The sequence below is a fragment of the Marmota monax genome, unplaced genomic scaffold (assembly GCF_021218885.2).
Source record: "Marmota monax isolate L192 unplaced genomic scaffold, Marmota_monax_Labrador192_F-V1.1 WCK01_AAM20220418_F8-fsc00064, whole genome shotgun sequence".
NCBI classification, from domain to species: domain Eukaryota; kingdom Metazoa; phylum Chordata; class Mammalia; order Rodentia; family Sciuridae; genus Marmota; species Marmota monax.
Window position 1 is genome coordinate 8,998,729 of NW_026694542.1, and position 21,046 is coordinate 9,019,774.

Sequence of the window (21,046 nt, forward strand, 5' to 3'; positions counted from 1 at the left end):
TTACCATGGCTATGGTATTTTTAAGAAATTCCCAAGAAACATGGGGGTAACAAACTCCACATGTTTTTTTTAAACCATCTTCTCTTCCCCTCCTCCATTACTAAAAGCTAATAAGTCAGAGTTTAATTCAGTGAAAATACCTTACTGCTCTGGTTCCATCAGCTTCTTTCTCCTCTCTTCTGGAAGGTTCTGAGTCCATTTGGATCCCTAATCATCCTAATATTTCTCACCACCACCACCCCAAGGGTGGACCATCCTCCCTTCCCCTTGTTGCTAATCTCTGCTTATCTGAAGAGGAAACCAGAAGGTAGGAACACAACAAAATTTCCCTCATAGAGGTTCCTTCTAGTTAATGTTGGTTTGGGGAGCATCTCAAATAGGATTTGCCTTGATTCTACTACCTAACTCAGAGTTCTTGGGCAAGAAGGAACCTTAAAAGACGACCCAGTCCATTTCTTTACTTCTAAGAAGCACAAATGAACCAATTCAGACAGAACATTCTGCCACCATCCCTAGCCATTTTTCTATTCAGAAGTTCAGTTGTTAATACTCTAGGATCGTCTCTCCTATGGATCCTAAATTCATCCCACTTTAGCCAGTAGCACCTTTGTTGAGCATCAAAGCCCCACTGTCTAGAAACCTGGGGAAGCCTTTTCCCCAAGAAAGCACAAGATGCAACCATGTGGCTCAGCTTACCTGGATTCATTTCTTCATTTGTAAAATGAGAAAATCGTGTTGGACAACATGGAAGGTTTTCTGTACCTCAGACATTTCCCCTTCCGACACAGTGGGCCTGACCCTGTAAAACCGCTACAGGAGCCCCACACAAAAATGTGGGGCTTCAATTACTCACTCAGATTAAACCACAACAAAAGTTACAGCTACTAGCTCTTTTGTCTTCAGATCTCATAGATGCATCTGATTTCCTCTCTCTCTTTGTCTCATAAAAGGAATATTGTGAAGAGAGGATTGGACCGGAAGAAGAAAGTCTCCTGGGTAGGGAAGTGGACAAGGAAGTGAGGAAGGGAGGATGGCAGATTTTAGTCCAGGACTCCTGCTTGCTTCCTGCTGCTTCTTTATTTTTTTCCCCTTTTTTCTGGGGGCGGGGGAGCCCTCATGCATGTTAGATAAGTCCTCTACCGTTAAGCTATACCCCCACCCCTGTTTGCTGTTTCTCAATAGACACCCAAGTAAGATCCAGCCTTGAATCCTAGAATCCTAGGCCCAACCTCAGGTGAATTTTTGAGTCTTGCCTTTGGGTAGGAGTGATCCCAGAAAGAGAAGAATTTATCCCAAAAAAGAAAAAGAAGCCAGGCACAGTGGCACAGCACGCCTGTAATCCTAGTGACTAGGGAGACTGAGGCAGGAGCATTGCAAGTTCAAATCCAGCCTCTGCAATGAAGTGAAGCCCTAAGCAAATTAACAAGAGCCTGCCTCAAAATAAAAACTAAAAAGAGGTCTGGGGTTGTGGATCAGTGGTGAAGCACCCCAGGGTTCAATCCCTGGTATGAAAGAAAGGAAGGAAGGAAGAAAGAAGGAAAGAAAAGAGAGAGAGAAAGAAAGAAAGAAAATGAGAGACAGAGAAAAAAACTTCTCCAGAGATGATTGCCTGAAGAAAGATGCACCCCATAGTTAACCAAATGCCCATTGCCTGTCCTGTTCTCAGAGAAACAAGTAACAACAGATGCCTTATTTATGTGACCCTGGAGAAAGTCACTTAACCTTGCTAATCCTCAATTTCCTCATCTGTAAAAAGTGGGATAATTTTTATTCACAGGGTCATAGTGAGACTTCCACTAGAGATATGGGTAAAGAAGAGCCCAGCACCCAGGAAATGGAAACTAGCATTATATTCTGCTAACTTCTACTAATAATAAACCTTTTAGACCCATGTTGGGCACATACTAGGAGTTCACTAAATTATTGGTGAATTCAGAGAGAAAATAATGTGGTTCACATGCCAAGAACTCTTCATAGAGATGTTCTAAGACACAATAGGCTCTCACTTCATGTAGAAAACTACCCATTGAAGAAGACTGTGTGGAAAATCACTGTGCTTTTACTGGTCCAACAGATTTCATCACTGACATCTGATAGTCTCCAAAGTTCTCTTCCAGGAGATGCCAAAGCTGTGTACCTAAGCTCCAGAATAGGAACTAACAAGCAGTCAGCAGGAAGACTCCTGCTGACCTCCCCACAACCTGGCCAAGCAATCCTCAGGCCCCACACAGCTTCATGCCCACTTAATTCACTGACTTCCAATTGAGGTCTTAAAATATATTAATGGGAAATTTTAATAATGAAGCAGATCTGAGCCTCCAGTGAATGTTCCTGCATTCCTTTTGGGCCCAGATATTTCTTTCTGAACAGCCTTCTCTGGGAAGGGACTGAATTTCCCTTCCTCCCTGGAGCCAGGACACAGCTCAGACCACAGCGGGGCGTTTAGCGCTCTTCAGTGGCTCCAGATTGTGGCGCTGGTGCCGGTCTCTTCATACGTAACCGATAGCTCCTGAGAGCCTGCCTCTCGTAAATTACTTCCCACGATGCCAGCGACCACCGCAGAATTCAAGTTCGAATAGAGCAGGAAAAAGGTGTTTGAAAGGCCTGTTCACTCAGCTGCATTTTAATTTCCTTTTCAATCTTGTCCCAATTAATTTCACAGAATTAATCTCACAGAAGCAAACTCGGCAGCACCGAGGCTGCGGTTTTAGTGAGGCGGTCGCTCTGCCTGAACATGAAATAGGAGCTAATATAAAAATCCATCTGCTGTGTTTGAAATACACGCCGGCTGCTGCTCGGTCCTGTCTGACATTCCAAACATCAACAGCGGGGGGGAAAAGTGATTTGGGGGTTAGTGGCCATCAGTACTTGGCAGGGGTTCAACAACAGGTGTACTCCAAAAATCCATTCAGCCTGGGCACCAGGCATGACAGGGCAGGTGCTGAATCACCCTCCGTGCGATAACACCGTGCCCTGGCTTAGTTCCTTTCATCTGAGGATCATAAGGCCCTTCTGTGGACCTGGATCAGCACCACTATGGTCACTTGTTATATAAGGAGGAGAAAGAAAGGTAAGAAGCCTCTATTTGGATAAAACTAGTCACGAGACCCAGCTTTCAGGGTAGTGACCCTGACTTAGTTCCAAGGTCTTTTACTGGGGAACCATTCCTTCTAAATAATAAAAGTGCTTCTTCCATTATTTGAGATCACTCTTATGTGAATGCCCATTTGAAAAATAAGGTTCATGTTCCAAAAGTAATTTGTGATGGTAACATGAGCTGTCCAATAGATAAAGGCAAATTAAAGAGAGAAACTCTTTTTCAATTACTAGAAAGGAAAAGAGGCCCCTACATGAGTTTAAAATAAACTGAGCCAGGAGGGGATACCTCTTGGGCTTGGCTGGTGTGCTTGGTCTTGAAAGCTCCTCTAAGGCTTTATCCAGTGTCTTATTTCCATGGAAATCAGCCTTGGAGCAACAAGTTGGGCACTATGTAAAACTGATACTTACATTCTGGCTTAGCTGGGGAAGAAAGGTATTCACGTGGTCCAAACACACCAAGCTTTCTCTGCTAATAGAAACAGGGAATTTTATAGACAAGGTCAAGTTTAACAGGGCCCACATGAAGGGGTCAGATGGCCATGGGCCTTATATGGACAAGGATGGACACACTTTGTGATCTGGGATGGAGCTCCTTAAACTCAGGCTGGATCATGGCTCCAAACCCAGCATCTAGTCATCTGAACGCAGCAGGGCTGTCGCAGCTCACCTGGACCATGTTAACATTTTTAAAACCCAATTTTTTCCATGTACTCCCTCAAAGGACCACTTAAGAATGTAGACCTTTCCTCTGCCTGGACCCCATCCTCTCCAAAAGAGATTTTGTTATAAAAATTGTCTAAATGCAGCAATACTTTCTCCTTTAAGTGTGCTTAGTTGAATGTGACAACAACCCTCATAAAAACAGCTAAGTTAATTCCTTCAATTGCTTTAAATGAAAGATTTCTTTTCTTTTTTTTTTTTTTTAATTTCAGGGCTCTGAGGGAAAGGAGGTGTTTGGTGACATCTAGTGTCCATTTAGGACTTCCTCAGGCATCATACCCTCAGCTTAGCTGAGTGGGGGATGGGTGGGGTTATTTGGGAGGTAATTTGGGGGTAGTAAGTAGGGAGGATATAGGCCTGGGGCACAGACTGCCCAAACAGTGTGATCAAACTGATCAATGCCTGTCAAAGAGCTATTATTCACCTCTGACCTAACCGAAGGGGGCAGGCAGGGAGTACCATCAGAAAATATCTTTTCTTATTTATGATGGTACAGGAGAGAAGCAGAAGCTGTCCCCACCACCCCATTTCATGTTAACAAGCAGGTCAACACTGTGTTGTGATGAAGAAGATGATGATGATGATGGTGTTTTCTCTCATTAATAACCCCTATGGGAGGCTATAGAGTTAGGAGGATGGGAATGGGATTTGGGGTCAGCTGGAAGGCAACGGTCATACACCGGTCAAATTCAGTAGAGGCCATTCCTTTCCCCCAGACAGGAACCAATCGTCTAGAACAAACCCTGGCAGCCTCATTCCTTCCAGGTAATTTTTATAAATGAGGGGACACCCATTCCAAGAGAGGACAAAAGGGAGAGGGTGTTTATGCGTGTGTGCATATGCATGCATGTAAACCTGCTAACAAGGGGCCTTATTGCACATCAACCCTGTCCTGCAAATCCTAACTCGTTTTTAAAAAAGAGAATACGATTAGAATTTTCCTCCTTAATCTCATTGCTAAACTGTTGTCCGGGGCAGGACCCTTCACTTTCAAAACAAACACACACACACACACACACACACACACACTTCAGTCAGGTGGAAAGTCCCACACCAGATAATTAACTACAAGGCCCAGACAGAAATGTTTACCTAGAACCACATAAGCCATGGCAGTGTTAGGTTAATGTTCAGAATCGCCCGATGCTTTACAAATTCCTGTGTAAAAAAATCCAGCCATTTATTTTGCAGTGAATTTATAACAAATGCTGTTAAAGGCTTCGTCTTTTGACAGAGGTAATAATAAATTCACTGTTAAAGACGGTAGTTTAATTCCTTATACCTCCAATACTGCACAGAATAAACCATATTCATCACTGAGTAATTTTTTACCACATAAATCTTTAAAACTAACCGGTGAAGGCTGTTGAGACTGAAATATTGTGAATTTATTAGATATGCCCATGTAGTATTGGATTCAGAGGTTTCCATTCGAATATATTACAGGGAAAATTTGTGTCTTTAACTGTGACATTCCCTCCATTTCCAGCCGCCAGTATTATAACAAGCAGCTCCTCCAGAGTCAACTGCACGTTTATTAGACAGAGATTTAGTAATAAACTCCTCACTAATCTGCCAAAGAGGCTGGATGACATTTCGGTGAGATGCCCTATTTAAATGGAGTTGCAAAAGCTTTGTTTCTGGGTAATTATTTTCTTGAAAGGAGTTCAGCCTCCTCAAACCTCTTCTGCCAGGGTTTCTTGGTATTGGATGGATTCAGTTCTCTAACCAAACTCACAAAATATTGAAGCAAATTATAACCTCATTGCAAAAATACAGAACAGTAATTTCTTTGCAGGTTATAGGATTCGTTATGGGGGATTTGGGGTAATCAATTAGAATAGAGAAAGCTAGAATTCGCAGACATTCACAGACGTATGGTATTTAAGGCTAATAAAAAGATCATATTGCTTCTCAGACCAGAAATAATAGACAAAGGTTTCAGAAAACTTGCTATTTAAAAATTTTCATCTTGACATATGACACATTTAAGATGCAATTAAATCCTCAGATTTGAGCAAAAATCCTTTTACTCTATCCTATTGAGTGAAAATCTGCACCTGATAGATAAGAATATTCTGAACTTTTCTCATGATTTGTTAGTGAAGTGACATTTAAACTAACCAATTGATTATATCAAATTGTATCTCCAGTTTCATTAAGCAAACATTAATATGGCTAAAATGAAAAAATATTTTTCTTTTAAATGCAGAAATGTGCATCATCTTTTTAGCAAAGAGATCCGGCAGTTTCTCTGTTCCTACTCCTATTCTGTATTTGGGAAGAGTTCCAAATACTAAAAACTTCCACGGAGCATTATGAACTTTATGATTCTTTTTTAATAAAATAAAATCAAATAGGTTTCTAACTGTTAAACAAAGGAGAAAAATCCCCTGGCAAAGCAAGATTGCAGCCCATCAGAGTAATTGGTAAAAGACAGAACCCGGCTAGAAAGATAAGCATAATACCAGCAATTAATATTCAGCATCTCACATTATAGTCAAGAGGATGTGTTTTTCTTTGTGATGTGGCTCATAAGCTAAGAGTATTGGGAGCCAGATTCTGAGCTCTGTCTTCTTTTCGTGCGTGAGGATTAAGGAGAGGGGGGGAAAAAAACAGCGACAACAATCCTACTCCATCTGTAAATGAACAAACATCTTGATTTTATAGCTATTTGCTTTGTAAAACTGAGGAATGAAACAAAAATTACTGGATGCCTAAGTAACACTTTAATCTGAATTCATTTACGCTGTAGCTATGTAGTTGTCACAAACCATAATGCAGTATTTAATTAAAATAACAGAAGTGCATCTAGATATGTCCTGGGGTAGCTATCACCAAATTATAGTCTATGCCATCCGTATTTTATTTATGAAATGGCAGATTCTAAGGTGCAACAAGGCTGATGCAAAGCATAAACATTTTAAACTTGCATTTTTAGAAAGGTTTTTTTTTTTTCTCCTGCTGTGTCTTTAAATTTTTTTTCTTCCTTCTATCATTGTGGGGTGGGGGTGTTAGTGGAATTGTTTTGCTGTGGATAAAGATCTCTCTTTATAACTCTTGCTTTTCAACTATTGACCTCCCAAGTCTTCTGGCTGTGAAATCCCCGTCTGTTGTCATGGTAAGGCTTGTGAGTTTCACAGGAGCCACAGCGAGCATGGGACATCTTAGGCGGAACTTGGACGTGGATTCCAGGAGGGTAGGAAACAGCACGTCTTTTCAGGCTCTCTGTGCCTGTTCCTACACAGTCTTCCTTGCACCCCTTTTTTTTTCCTCCCCTATCTATAAATACCCGTTATAGTTTACACACTCCCTGGCTCTACTTTGCGGATGTTCACACGTAGACATACTGTACGGATCCTTTCCATAAACGCATAGCATCTATCTTACACGCACCCACCATCCATCTCCTTGTTCACATTGGCTGTCCCATCCACCTCCTTGTCTGCAGAATTATGTTCAGCAAGGTCCCGATTTATAGGAAATAAATAATGAAAATGGAACGGACTGGGAAAGATAATCGAAACATTCAAATTGTTATTTTTCACTGTACTTTACACAAACAGAGCATCTGTAAACACCCAGAAAAGGTGTTGACTGGTTCCGGAAAAGCAGTGCCTTAGGAACATTCTGCCCAAGTGGGTCTCTGCAGCGCATCTTTCCTGTTTCAACTCTCCTGCTTTTGGATGCTCTCAGGTCTGACCATTTTTAAGTGGTAAATGATGCTGTTATTGTTTTTATTCTTTCTGTCTCTTACTTATTCTGCCTATAGTGCTAAATTTTTGTCATCATTTACCTTCTATAAAATAATCCTAAGAATTATAAAACAGAAACAATAATTACAATCACCTTTTTAAGGAAAAAAAATTTTGTAGTTACAATATAGAGATATTCTGATCATGCTATCATCAGATCACAGCCCAGTCCTACAGCAAGGGTCTTTTGGAGACAGGATTTCTTCTACACACTTGTAATTATTTTAGCCCCTTTCACAGGTCACATAAAAAGTTAATTTCAATCGCTGCTAATTTCCGTCCAACAAGAGTGCAGCGCTTTAAACCACCCAAAATAATTGGATTCAAAACAAATTTAGGAAATTGAGTGTGTTAGAAAGCAAATAAAAATATCCTTTTGGTAAGGAGGAGGGTGAAAGTAGTAAAAGTGGCCCTTTTTTCTCCCTTCTTTCCCCTTCACAACTTTGCCATTAAAGTTGCACCTACAGCTAGAAGTTTGTCCGTGAAAAATGGTCATTTTGTTTCTCTGCTCAAAGAATGTTATTAAAATGCTAATTTAAAAGAAAAAGGAGTTAAATATCTAGCGATGGTGCATTCTAATTGCAACCATAATGAGCTCTCTAAATGTGCATGCCCCTGACACACACAGAGCATAAACAGCAGTAAACAGATCATTAGTACCCGCGTTCATTTATTCTGGCGACCTTACCATGACCCCACCGAGGGTAGGGTGAAAAGCAGGTGGATCTGGCTGTGACACCCCCTAGAGGGATCCAGGAAATGAAGCTATAAGCTGTTGTCATGGAAACGCCTATGTGTGCAGATGATGTAACACACCGACAGGCTGTAGGGCTCCGCAACTGGGACATTGCCTTTCCCTCGCTGGAACAATCTTGAGGATTAAATTATTCATTTCTTTAATTCACAAAGCAAAAGGAATCCTAATTTTCTTGGTGATGTGCAACTCTCTTCCATTTGTCTAGGTTCTGAAACATGGTGACTTGTCATCCCCTCTTTCTCCGAAACCCACTCCAGCTTCCTACATTCTGGCCCCAAATAGCTGAATCTAGCAGAACTGAGCAGAGGAAGGCAGTAGAAACCTGACACCCAACATCTGTGCTGAAAGAGAGAAAATATAAGGTGTTAAGCTAAAATCTAAAAATATACTCAGTGTCCTCTCCTGATGAGGACATGATGGCCAGGGACTAAACGTATACTTTATCTAGAACAGGATGGCTTTGTTTAGAGCAGTGCAGGGTCAAGGTTGGCCCTGGGAACTACCAAGCTGAGACCCGATGCCCTGAGCATAAAGGGGAGAGTCCCAGCCCCAAATGAGCACCTCACTCTAGCAAGGTGCAAGAAGAGGAGATGGAGAAAGAGCAGCTGCTCACCCCTCCCATGTCCAATTGAGAGAATTGAGATTAATAAAAATAATTCTTTGGAGAATGATTCCACTCTATCCTACCCTGTTTTGTACCAAACAACCTCAATAACCTTACGGCAACAGTAGAATAACTTTTCTTCTTCTTCTTCTTCTTCTTCTTCTTCTTCTTCTTCTTCTTCTTCTTCTTCTTCTTCTTCTTTTCTTTTTTTTTTTTTTTTTTTTTTTTAGGAAGCAGAAAAGACAATCTCTGGAAATTATTTTAAAATAAAAAATCTCCCTGCCTGCGCCTCCTCCCCCAACACCCCCCCTCCCCATTGCACTTTAGATGAACCTGTGATATTGTAGCAATGGCCCTTGAAGTGCAGTGGGGAGGTGATTTAGGAGAATATTAAAGGCAATGTGGAGATTCAAGGCGCCTCTCTCAGGGAGATCTGGAGAAATACGCAGCACAGATGGGCCGAGCAGATTAAACATTTCCGTCACATTGTTTCCAAATTGTGTTGTGGTGCCTGAGGCTGGTACTGCGGTCAGAGCAAAACAGAGTGGTGCAGAGCTGCGAGCTGCGCAGTTTATGGAATACATATTAATATGCCCGTCTCACATGGTATCACAATTCTATCAGCTCTGAAATGGTGCCGTCTCCATTGTTCCTGAATTCTGCACTTGGCACCTTGTTTTCTCCCATCTGCACAGTGTTTACCTTCCCTTTATCCTTTCTCTCTTTTTTAGGTAAAGTTCAAGTTCTGTGATTTCGCCTCTCTCCTTACCACCCTGTTTCACATTCCTTCTCACCTTTGCAGCTTATGATTTTTCTGTCACATTCACTCGCATGCCCACCCTGTTTTTTGCACACACTTCTATCACCAACAAGGTCCAGCACACCTCTCTGGTCTTGATCATTATGCACTCACACCCTAAATATATGCTTGTCCTGCACAGGATTGAGACCATGAGCCTCACACTTGAGGCTGAACAAGTGTCAACAAGTTTGAGGGGTCAAACTCCAGTGCTCTTGAACCCTCCATCCAGATAACACATTCCTCTTCTCAGGATACTTGGCTCTTAGGGGGTGTGCTTCATAGAGTTGTCCCCAGGAGCCCCCCAACTGCTTTTACTGACCACCTGGCCTATCTGGTGTCTTCTTTCTTCTATCCACATATCTTTGCCTGTATCCAGGCCCATCAATCCTGAGGTTAGCAAATTCCCTGAGATGTGACAATAAATAAAACCAGCTCAATTGAGGCAAATTTAATGATTCATTTTTATTATGATTTATAGACCAAAACTCTGAATAATAGAAAAAGAGAAAATGATTGCCAAGAACTTACAGCCTAAAAGAGACTGGAGAGGCCGCCAAGCTACCCAAGGTCTTAGCCAAGCACTGAGCTCCGATCCTTTCCAAGGCCACTAATCCACTGGCCACCCAGCTGACCATTCCTTTTCTCCTTCAGGAAAATCTCCACACAAAATTATTTGTGCTGAAAAACGAGCACTTGTTTGTCTTTGGTGAACAATTCCTGTTTCCAGCCTTATTTTCCTAGCACTTGGAATTGTGCTGAGTTGGAATCCTCAATTTGCTTAATAATTTATGATATCCAAAGAAAGCATTAAATTTCCAAAGCTGGATTTTTAGGAGCAAAGAATCTGTGGGCCAATCCAGAGTAAATGCATAATGTTTTGGGGCTGACCCTGGCAAATCAAAAGTCTACTCTGCTCAGGAATTCAAATTTCCCATCCTTACTGATGATAATATATGATGCACAAGCACTAATAAGAGAAATAAGCAATCATAAACCAATGCTTCCATGATTGATTGGCTTTTCCCATACATATATCAAGACTTTATTGATCCTTCATGTTAGGGACTGATTGATTGTTCTCTCAAAGAAGAATTCTCTTGTTTACAACACTCATACAGTAAACTTTGATGGTTAAGAGAACCAAAATATGAGACATTTTCTGGGAATCTTGTTCCACAGAGGCTCAGAGCCCAGTTCAATGTGAAAAAAAAAAAAAAAAGAATGTTTCTATTAGAAACCTTCTCAGGGGAACTGAGCATGTTGTGCAACTTGCTCCAAAAGCCATCATGTGGCTTTGAATGGAAGCTGTGAGAAGATGCCACGACTTTTAAGTCAGTTAGCAAGACAGTGCCTTAAAAAGGACAAGCAAGCTCAGGTAGCCTTTGAAGGGGGAACAGACCCTGCTATTGGAGGGCTCAGGCCTGGGAAACTCAGCTTGGAAGGGACAAATATTCTTATCTCTTTTTTTTTTTTTTTTTTTTTTAATTAAGGGGTAAGGGTTGTGGCCACACTGGGCCAAATACAAATCAAGGACATCAAGACCATGGAATTTTCCCCTAGAGTACTGCTTGGAAAACTATGAAGGGTGCACATATCCTCTGAGAATCTGATGGAGGAGACCCACGTACACATGTACACAAAATTTTACGCCAGTTTCAGGAAGCTTGAAGATTCCTTCACACCCCATCCACAGACAAGCTCCACAGGGTCACAGACTCCAGTTTAAGACTCTGCCCTAGAGGATGGTGAGTTCCTTTTGTTGGAACAGCCTAGGATTCACTGAGCCTAGAAATTGAATTCTCATCCCAAGACAGGATGGTCATTCCAGGTCATGTCTGTGCTACTCCAGGGGAGTCATGGAAGAGCTTATACAAATAGGAACCAGCAGGGAGGAGAGAAATTAAAATGTAGCAATCATGGAGTAGGGGTATTTAATCTCTTTTAAGGCTTATGATAGGCGCCTGCTGGTCCCCCCTCCCCATATCCCTTGACACCTACTGACAGGGTATTTGCAGCACCACACAGGGACTCAGGGCCCTGTGACAGGAGGAGCACCGAGGAGGTCCATGATAGTCTTGAAACCATAAACAGCAATAGGAAACCACTGGAGGCAGAGTCAAGCTGTGCAACATGCCCGTTGTTGGTGGCCATACTGCTTTTTGTTTATAGAATTTGCTGTTCTTTTTATGGCAGGTTTGGTAGGGTTTTTTTTTTTCCTTGTTGATGGAGATTAGCAGCATAAATCCTTTTATGGCAGTGTGCAGTCCCCCATAAACACTTTTGATTGTTGCTGATGGTGAGCGCTGCGTCTATTTCAGGTTCACTCAACGCTTCGCTCATCCAGGCCAGTAGCTCCTCCATCCAGATAATGGAGTTCAAATAGTCAACTTTCATTTGTGAGACTTCTTTGTTTGGGGGGTTCAAGGAGGTGGGGCAAGGTTGTATTGAGAGAAGTAGATTTTTAATCAAGCCTAGATATATTTATGATGAAAACAAACCATACACACTGTACTTCTTTCTGGTGAAAGGCTTCTAAAGACTTAGTGGCAGAAGCAAACACTGATGTGAAGGATTTTTTTAATAACTTTTTATATTCTTCTCTAAAGCATCTTCAGGTAACAATCCTGTATCATCAGAATCTAAGCTCTACCACACATTGTACACATCAAGTTACAGAGTGGGGAGCGTGTATGATCCTGATGTCCCTACAGTGTTGTCACCTGTAGGCATGTGTCCCCACTTAAAGGCAGAACCCTCCTGCATGGAGGATTAGAGGTCTCCTGGGAGCCTCTCAGTATTTTTCCAGGCTTTCCAAACATGTGGGCAAAGAGAAGTCAGACTTTATGGAAAACATTGATCCCAGAAATTCAGTTCTCCCTGCCGTCCTAAAACTCAAATCCAAGAATCAGCAACTTAATAAAAATGCAGTAAATTAGCACCTCTAGACAGGAGCAGAGTTCATTCAGAGCTGGGGTCTGCCTGGCTGAGCCAGTACTCTCTCCATTTTAATAGTTTAATAAAAATTAGCATAATTAACGAACATCTGTATGATCCAGAGTGGTGCAATTTGGCACTTGGAAACGAGGGCTTAAACATGATTGCTGTGAGTTTAATGTTGTTTTAATTCTTTTTGGCACTGTGCAGTGAAATAAACGTTTGGTGGTGATAGTTCTCGGCCGGATCTCATTTGCATTTTTCTCCCTTTGATTATGAGCAATTGTGGACTCCCCAGCAATTCATCAAAGTAGAAATTATTTTAAAATACCTCGTGGTGTTCAGACTGGGTTGGAGCAATGCATGGGGGGTGGTAGTGGGAGAGAAGGCTAAAAATTTTCCATTCATGCTTTAAACATTTCAGCCCTGCAGCCCTTTTCGAGTATCCAGCCAAGGGAAGAAATCTGGAAAAGACAGTCAGATCCCAGGACCTGTAGGTGCTTTGATTAAGCTCCCAGGCCTCCACAGCAGGATAGATATGGTCTCTGAGACTGTGCCATCCTCCTTACACTTCTGCCTGCTCTTTTGTTTTGAAGGGCAAAGAGTTGATTTCACTCATTTTAGTTCTCACCACTGTGGCAAGGCTACTACATCTGCAGTCAGCAGGTCAGTGTTCCCCTCAAGCAAGAGCAAACTGACTGGGAGCCTGGCCTTGGCAGGTGCCCTGCTGAGCCTCATCTGCTTCTTCTTTGCACCCTCTTCAAGTTGGCAGAGAAAACCTTCCTCAGGCTTGGTCCCTACCCGGAACATTACAGTTAAAGGGGAACTGTGAAGTGTGAGTCAAAGTCAGGGGTCTTGAATAGTCTCCCTCCCCCGGGTGCCTTATTTGAGCCTCTGCAGAAGATAAAGATGACAGCACCTTGCAGGTAGAAGGCCACACTTCAAACATGGTTATGCAAGTTGACTTTGATCAAAAGACTGACAGAGCCAGGTACAGTGATACATACTTGTAATCCCAATAGCTTGGGAGGCTGAGGCAAGAGGATCACAAGTTTGAAGTCAGCCTCAGCAACTTAGCAACTTAGCGAGACCCTGTCTCAAATTTTTAAAAAATAAAATCAAAAGAGGTGGGGATGTGACTCAGTGGTAAAACACTCCTGGATTCAATCACCAGTACCTGGGGGGGGGGGGACTGTCAGATAGCATTGTCCCCACCTTCTGCCTATGATAGCAGAATTAAAACTAGTTTCTGGGGCTGGGGATGTGGCTCAAGTGGTAGCGCGCTCGCCTGCCATGCGTGCGGCCCGGGTTCAATCCTCAGCACCACATACAAACAAAGATGTTGTGTCTGCCAATAACTAAAAAATAAATATTAAAAATTAAAAAAAAAAAAAACTAGTTTCTAAGAGAAAGGAAGTTACAGTGAGAAAGGAAGACAGAGCCTGTATTTTCCTTTCACAGCAAGGCCCTGCAGACACAGACATTCCAGTAATGTGGTCAACACAGGGCAACTCTACAAGAAAACTTTAGGCAGAAACTGCCCTAACTTCAGTGTTAGAAAATGGACAGTAACAGAATTTGTACCAACATGAGCTCAAAAGCTCATGACAGGCATAGGCTGAGGAATGCTGGGTAATTGCCCAAAGACGGGGCACTCTATGGGGAAGTTGGCCTGGAAGAGGGAGGACATGAGAAGGAGTAGGTGTAGGAAGAGGTGGTGGACATTCAGTCTTTTAAGACTGGTTTTAAAAAGGCAATTCCCTGGTCCTATAAGGATCAATGCAGTAGAATCACTTCCTGTGGCCTTTGAGACTCTTCTTGGTATTTAGGGAGCCATTGTGGTAGACTGTCTCCAAAAGCAGTTGATCTCTTTCTGCCAAAACCAGTTCCATCGCTAGGGGAATATCTTGGAGTTGGTTGTAACTAAACCTGGTCAATCAAGAGTGTAAATTCCCGGGCTGGGGATGTGGCTCAAGCAGTAATGCGCTCGCCTGGCATGCGTGCAGCCCGGATTCGATCCTCAGCACCACATACAAACAAAGATGTTGTGTCCACGGAAAAATAAATAAATAAATATTTTTTTAAAAAGTGTAAATTCCCATTGCTCCCTTTACTTTGTCATAACCTCATTTAAAAAGTGTTTATTTGGGGGGGGAAAGGTATTTATTTGACCCCGCTCTGTGCTGGGTACTGGGCTGAGTGCTGACAATACACAGCAAACAAAAACAAGGTCCAGCCCTCAGTTTCCCATCTGTTGACTGACACTGAGACAAAGGCCAGAAGAAACAAGGCGGCGTGGTGAACTCATGTCAGGGAAGCACTATGGACCATGTGGGGAGGTGGGGACAGCCAGAGCGTGCCCAAGAGAGGCTTCTAGAGAGTGAGTGACTCAGCAATTGAAATCTGAAGCCTGCTTAGGAGTGAGCCTTTCAAAATGGAGGAGGGAAGTAGAGGCTAAAAATGCAGAGGATAGCCTCCAAGGTGAGAGTAACTTGGAGCACAAATATAATACACCAAATATATAGAGAGAGAAAAAAAATAAGTTGACAAGGGGCAGTGGAGACCCACTGAAAGGTTCCAAACAGAGCAACGACAATATCAGTGTGCAACTCAGAAGCATTCTGGCTCCAGAACAAAGAACAGAGTGGAAGAAAATAAGAACACAGAGAGAGACAGAGAGCAATTTGGAGGTTGTTTCTGTGATCCTCATGATAGATGATAGTGATATCTGGGGTATTGGCAAAGGGAATGGAGAGAATTCCAGTAATAATTTGGAGAGAGAATTAAAAGGACTTAAGGATTGATTGGAAGAGGAAGATGAAGTCAGGGAGGATTCTGAGGTTTCTGGCCTGGGTAACTGAGTGCATGGAGGCACCATTTATTGAAGGAGAGAGCACAGGAGGTGGAGAGATTTGGGGAATGCAAATGGGGAAAGAGGCAGGCTGATGGGTTAAGTTTGAGCAGTTTGGTGGACATGCACTTGGATATTGGGGTCCAATACTTAGATGCAGGCTGGAGTTTTTAACCAGTCTTTAGCCATCAACACAGTCACGGTGGTTAAACTCCAGGGGTATATGAGATCACTCAAGGAAAGTCAGAAGAGAAGAGGGCCAGGAGAGAACCCTGGGAAACAACCACATTAAAAGGAGACAGTATAAGATGAATGAGAATGAGAAGAAGCAACCAGAGAAGAGGGAGGGAAACTGGGAGAATGATCGCAAAAACTAAGAGAAGTTGTCTCAAGGAGGGTCAACAGTGGGTGCCAGCATGGCTGAGAACAAGTGTTAGGGACTGAGAAGTACCCAGAGAATCTGCACCAGGAGGAGGCAATGGGGACACAGGGAAGGCATAAATGGAGTGACAGAAGCAGGAGTCCAACTAGAGTGACTTGGGTGACTGGAAAGAAAGAAGTTGAGCGGTGAGTGGAGTAAACTCTTCCAGGAGGTCTGTGAAGTGGAAGTCGGCATAGACTAGTAGACACGTAGTTGTTTTCAAAGATGAAAACACATCTTGAACACAGTTCACTGATGGTGGAAAGAGTAATTTACATTAGAGGCAGAGGTCAGACTCCATAGATCTAAGAAAAAAGGGAGGGAGGGAGGGAGGGAGGGAGGAGAGAAGAAAAGAAAGGGAAGGAAAGAGTTACAAATGCACATGATGAAGTATGATCTTAAACCAGGGGATGCGTCCCTCATTAAATGGGAAAGAATGGTTGTCAATATGGTTACGCTGCTGCTTTCATGGCTGGAGGCTGACAAATTTGAAACTTTTAGCCAGGTACAGTGGTGCATACCTGTAATCCCAGCAGCCCAGGAGGCTGAGGCAGGAGGATTGTAAGTTCAAGGCCAGCCTCAGCAATTTAGAGAGGCCCTAAGCAACTTGGCAAGACCCTGTTTTCTAAATAAAATATAAAAAGGGCTATGGATGTGGCTCAGTTGTTTAGCACCCTTGGGTTCAATCCCCAGTACAAAAAAAAAAAAATTTAAGACTACATTCTCTTTTTTAAAAAAATATTTTTTAGTTGTTGTTGGACACATGCTTTTATTTCATTTATTTTTATGTGGTGCTGAGGATCGAACCCAGTACCTTGCACATGCTAGGCAAGCATGCTCTACTGCTGAGCCCCAGCCCCAGCCCCAGCCCCAAGACTCCTTTGTCTTTGAAGGTGGAAAAGAGGTTATCTGCTGAGAGGGAGGGGAATTACATAGTTGGAGAAGGAAAGATAACTACTTGGAGACAGGAAAGATCACCAGTTAATGCTAGGGGCCCTGAGTTTTTATGTCACCAACCTGGTTTTCTTTCTTTTCTTTCTTCTTCTTTTTTCCCCCTGAAACTCAGCAGCTAGATATACAAAGCCAGACAAGGCATGGTTCCCCAAACCCAGCTAAGTTGAAACACCTGTTCTCAGCCCGTTTTTTTATTTGCCCCTTCCTGTGACACTTACATGTCCTACACATCATTACTGATGTCACTGTCAACCTCCTACCTCTTCAATGAAGGGATCTAATGTTTAGAACACCTACTATGATATCAGACACTTTGGGTATCACATATAGAGATGGAGATACTATTCCTTCTCTTACAGATGAGGAAGTTAAAGCCAGGAGGATCTAAGGTCACATGACTACTAAATGACCAAGCAGAGATTAGCTCTCAGTCTGTCTGACTCCAAAGCCCATTACTCTATGCTGCGAGCACTGAGGGGCAAGCAATGTTCTGATTCATCATTCAATATCTCAGGGGAACTCAAATAGCACTTTGCACACAGAAAGTACTTGATAAATAGTATTGATTTGAACTGTGACCTGACTCCCTGAACATCTTTAGTGTACTGGCATTTAGTGTGTGCCCAGTTTTCTCTGAAGAAGCCATACCATTCAGCTTGCTGGGGGAAGGGAAGGGAGGACTCTTTAGGTTCGGCAATAGCATCAAAGATACAAAGTTTACAATGCAGACGAAATGGCTGCCCCTCAAAGATGTTAACTGTTCCCACAGATGATGCCAATTGAGAAACCATCAACGGAGTCTCCCACACTGTCCCTGTAAGAAGTTTTATAGAGGCATGACCAAATTTCACCTGTAACCATCCTCTTTTCATTTTTCAGGAGTATAACATGTACGGCTGGTGGGTAGGAGAACTGAACAGCCTCATTGGAATTGTCCCAAAGGAGTATCTCACCTCTGCCTTTGAAATGGAAGAAAGATGAATCCCAGGTATCAGAATCATTGCCAGTGAACTGCCTGCCCCTGAGTTGAGAAGAGTTTGTGGGTCATGACTTTGTTTCTCTGTATAGATGAGAGTTGTCAGTGTTGTGCTTTTCTTCATTGCCAAAGTAATGCTACTGAGTCACAAGTGAAAGACAATGAGTCTGGAATTGTTTTTTCCAAAGTTTGGGGAGTATGTCACTTAGGATTTAGATTCCACTACAAGTGAAAATTTTAAAATAACGGTGACTTCATTAAGAGGAATTAATTTTGCTCTTCTGTAAAAACCTGGAGGTAAGTGATCCAAAGCATCCAGGTCTAGGTAACTTCTCTTTTTGCTCCACTGTTAGTGGTCATATTACCAAGGTTACTTCACAGACAAGAAAGATGCTTCTGCTCCGGCAATCATGTCTGCCTTCTACTCAGTAGGAAAGATAAAAGTGAAATAAAAGCATATCCTCTTCCTTTGAGAACACAACAGAGATGTTACACATGCTATTTCTGCTTACATTCCATTGACCAGAAATGTGTAGACAGGTGGATAGATACATAGATAGATCACAATACAAAGAAAAATTTACTCTAAGTAGCCCTGGGTCCAGCTTAAAAATAGAGGGTTGAGCTTGGCATGGTGATGCATGCTGTAATCCCAGCAACTCAGGAGGCTGAGGCAGGAGGATTACAAGTTCAAAGCCAGCCTCAGCAACTCAGCAAGGCCTTAAGCAACTTGGAAAGATCCTCCTGCCTCGAAATAAAAACTGAAAATGGTTGGAGAATGTAGCTCAGTGTTAAAGCACTCCTGGGTACCCTCCACAGGCTGCCCTCCCCACCCAAAAAAATAAATAAATAAAATGGAAAGAAAGAAAACAAAATAGAGAGTTCATCACTAAATAGAAAGGAAACTAGATATTGAGAGACAATCAGTACTTGCCACCAGGATGGATCTAGGTTTCTTTATCCCCAGCTCTCAAATCCAGGGCACCATTTTCCCCAAATGTGCACACACTGTGATAGGAGTAACTGAGATTAGAAATCTGGTATGAAAAAATAGTCAAGTTAACGTTTATATAACAAAGAATAAGATTTGTGTTTTATGAGCAAGAAACCCAGCTTGTTTTGGTTTGGTTTTGCTGTGCTGGGGACCAAATCCAGGACCTCACACATGCTAGGCAAGCACTCTGCCACTGAGTCACACCCCCAGCCCCCCACAGTGCTTTAAGGCAGTGGAAGTTAAGCTTGATTTGGGTGGGGGCACATTGGGAGCCACTTTGGTGCACAGTGGATTTTGTTAAGAATTGAGTGATGGAGGGCACCCAAGACCAGTTTAATGTCACTAGCTCCATCTTCCGGCTTCATTTGGGAGCCGACTTCATTGCTAGGGGTGAAGGATGACATCAGAGTGAGTGATACAAACTGTCCTTGGAGTCTTCCAGACCAGGGCTGGCTCTAGTGTGCAGCAGCAGTTGAGTGAATTCATTTAGGAAAATACATGAGGATAGATCTCACTCTCCGATGCCCTTGTGTGACCATAAAGCACCAGCTCAGGCCTGTCGCTCAAGGTTTGACTTTACGACTTTCCTGGCTGAGAATGCAGAATGGTTGGAATTTTCCTGTCAAATCTAAATTGTTTATCTTTGCATTCTCTTCGCCCCAGCAATTCTACCTCTAGGAATTTATCCTTCAGCTGTCCTTGCATACATGCCAGATGACACACAGGAGCTTACTTGTTTGTAACAGCAATTGGTTGGATGTGACCTAAATGCTCAATAGAGAACTAGTCAGAGAATTGAATACTATGCAACAGTGAAAAAGAAAAGGAAACTGTTCTGGAATACATGTTGGTAAAGTAAAAAACGCTGCAATGCAGGACAGGCCAAATTTGCCCCATTGTATAAAAAGGGAGTAGAAATTATATATGCCTATTTGCTCATATATGTATGAAATATTTCTGGAAGGAGAAAGAAACTAATAACATGAGTTGCCTCCAAGGATAAAGAAACTGCATATCTGTGAGTCAGAGAAGGAAGGAAGACTTTTCACTCCCATTCATACTTTTATATTTTGAACCATAAAAGCAAATTTGTGTATTTGTCCCCTTTAGGAAATATTCTTCTCTCTGTCCTGCCTTTATGAAGAAACAGATCCATCCAGTGTTCCCATTCCCTACTCTCACATGGATTCCTCTCTCCACTGAAGAAACCCAAGTCTCTCCATCACCTTGAAGTGACTGTGAGCCACCAGTAAGACAACTGGGAAGAGGCATGTTCATCAAGACTGTTACTAAACCCGCCTGCTCATGGCTCCTCCCATCTCTAAACAAGCCCACACACCCACTTCTACCTTTGCCACAGGATTGACACAAAGAGGACCCTAGAGATAAACCCCTTGGGAGGAGGAAGTTGCTAGTTGTTTTGGCTGGCCTGAAAACCACAAATAAACTTCAGATTTGGTTCTTTGCCAAGGGTGATGGTGTTGAGTTCCTTTCTGAAATAGTATCAAAATGCCACCTCTGGCCATTCTTATCATCTCCCAACAAAGTGGGAAAGGACAGCCAGAGAGAAAACAAAGGCCCAGACAGAAAAAAAGACTTGTAATTGCAACTGTGTTTCAGGGCAGAATCATCTCAGGAACCCAGGGCTGCTGGGTTTCTGGTCATGTCTCAGACTTGCTTTGGTTGGCTCCTTGGGTTTTTGTGGTGGTGGTGGTTTTGTTGTTGTTGTTGTTGTTTGCTTTATTTTGGTTTATTTTTTATGTTCTGAATCTCTGAAACAGAACCTGGAAGCGAGGCCTGGGAGTCAGAACATTGAAGAGCTCTTCTCAGGCCTTGGGTTAGTTAGCAAGCATCAAGCAAGTCCCAGATAGGGGCTGAGGAGGTGCTTTGAGGAGGGCGAATACAGGCCTCTGTTTCCCTTTTCTGTTGCCTGTACCTAGCCCTCAGGTTATCTGCGCACCAAAGAGGCAGAAAAACAGTGGCTAAGAACATAAACTCTAGAGTAAACAGGCTGGGAATAAATCCCACTTCCCTGTTTATTACACTTTCTCAAGTAAGTTGCCTGACCTTTAATGCCCCCATTTCCTCTCCTTAGAAAGGGTGTGCTCTGTCTCAGTGGGTCATTCAGTAATTAGTAAGAAGAAAGAATTTACCATGTGTAATGTGCTCGGAACAAAGC

General features: G+C 42.6%; 1 protein-coding gene across 1 annotated transcript in view; it reads left to right on the forward strand.

The window, feature by feature from the left end:
• Skap1 (src kinase associated phosphoprotein 1) overlaps nt 1-20,332 on the forward strand; it is a 284,881-nt gene extending 264,549 nt beyond the window's left edge. Inside the window, exons 12-13 of the mRNA XM_046420495.2 lie at nt 17,777-17,885; nt 19,978-20,332. Of these exons, the coding sequence (XP_046276451.1) occupies nt 17,777-17,878 (102 nt within the window). The 3' untranslated portion in view covers nt 17,879-17,885; nt 19,978-20,332. The remainder of the gene's footprint in view (nt 1-17,776; nt 17,886-19,977) is intronic.
• The last annotated feature ends 714 nt before the right edge of the window (nt 20,333-21,046 follow it).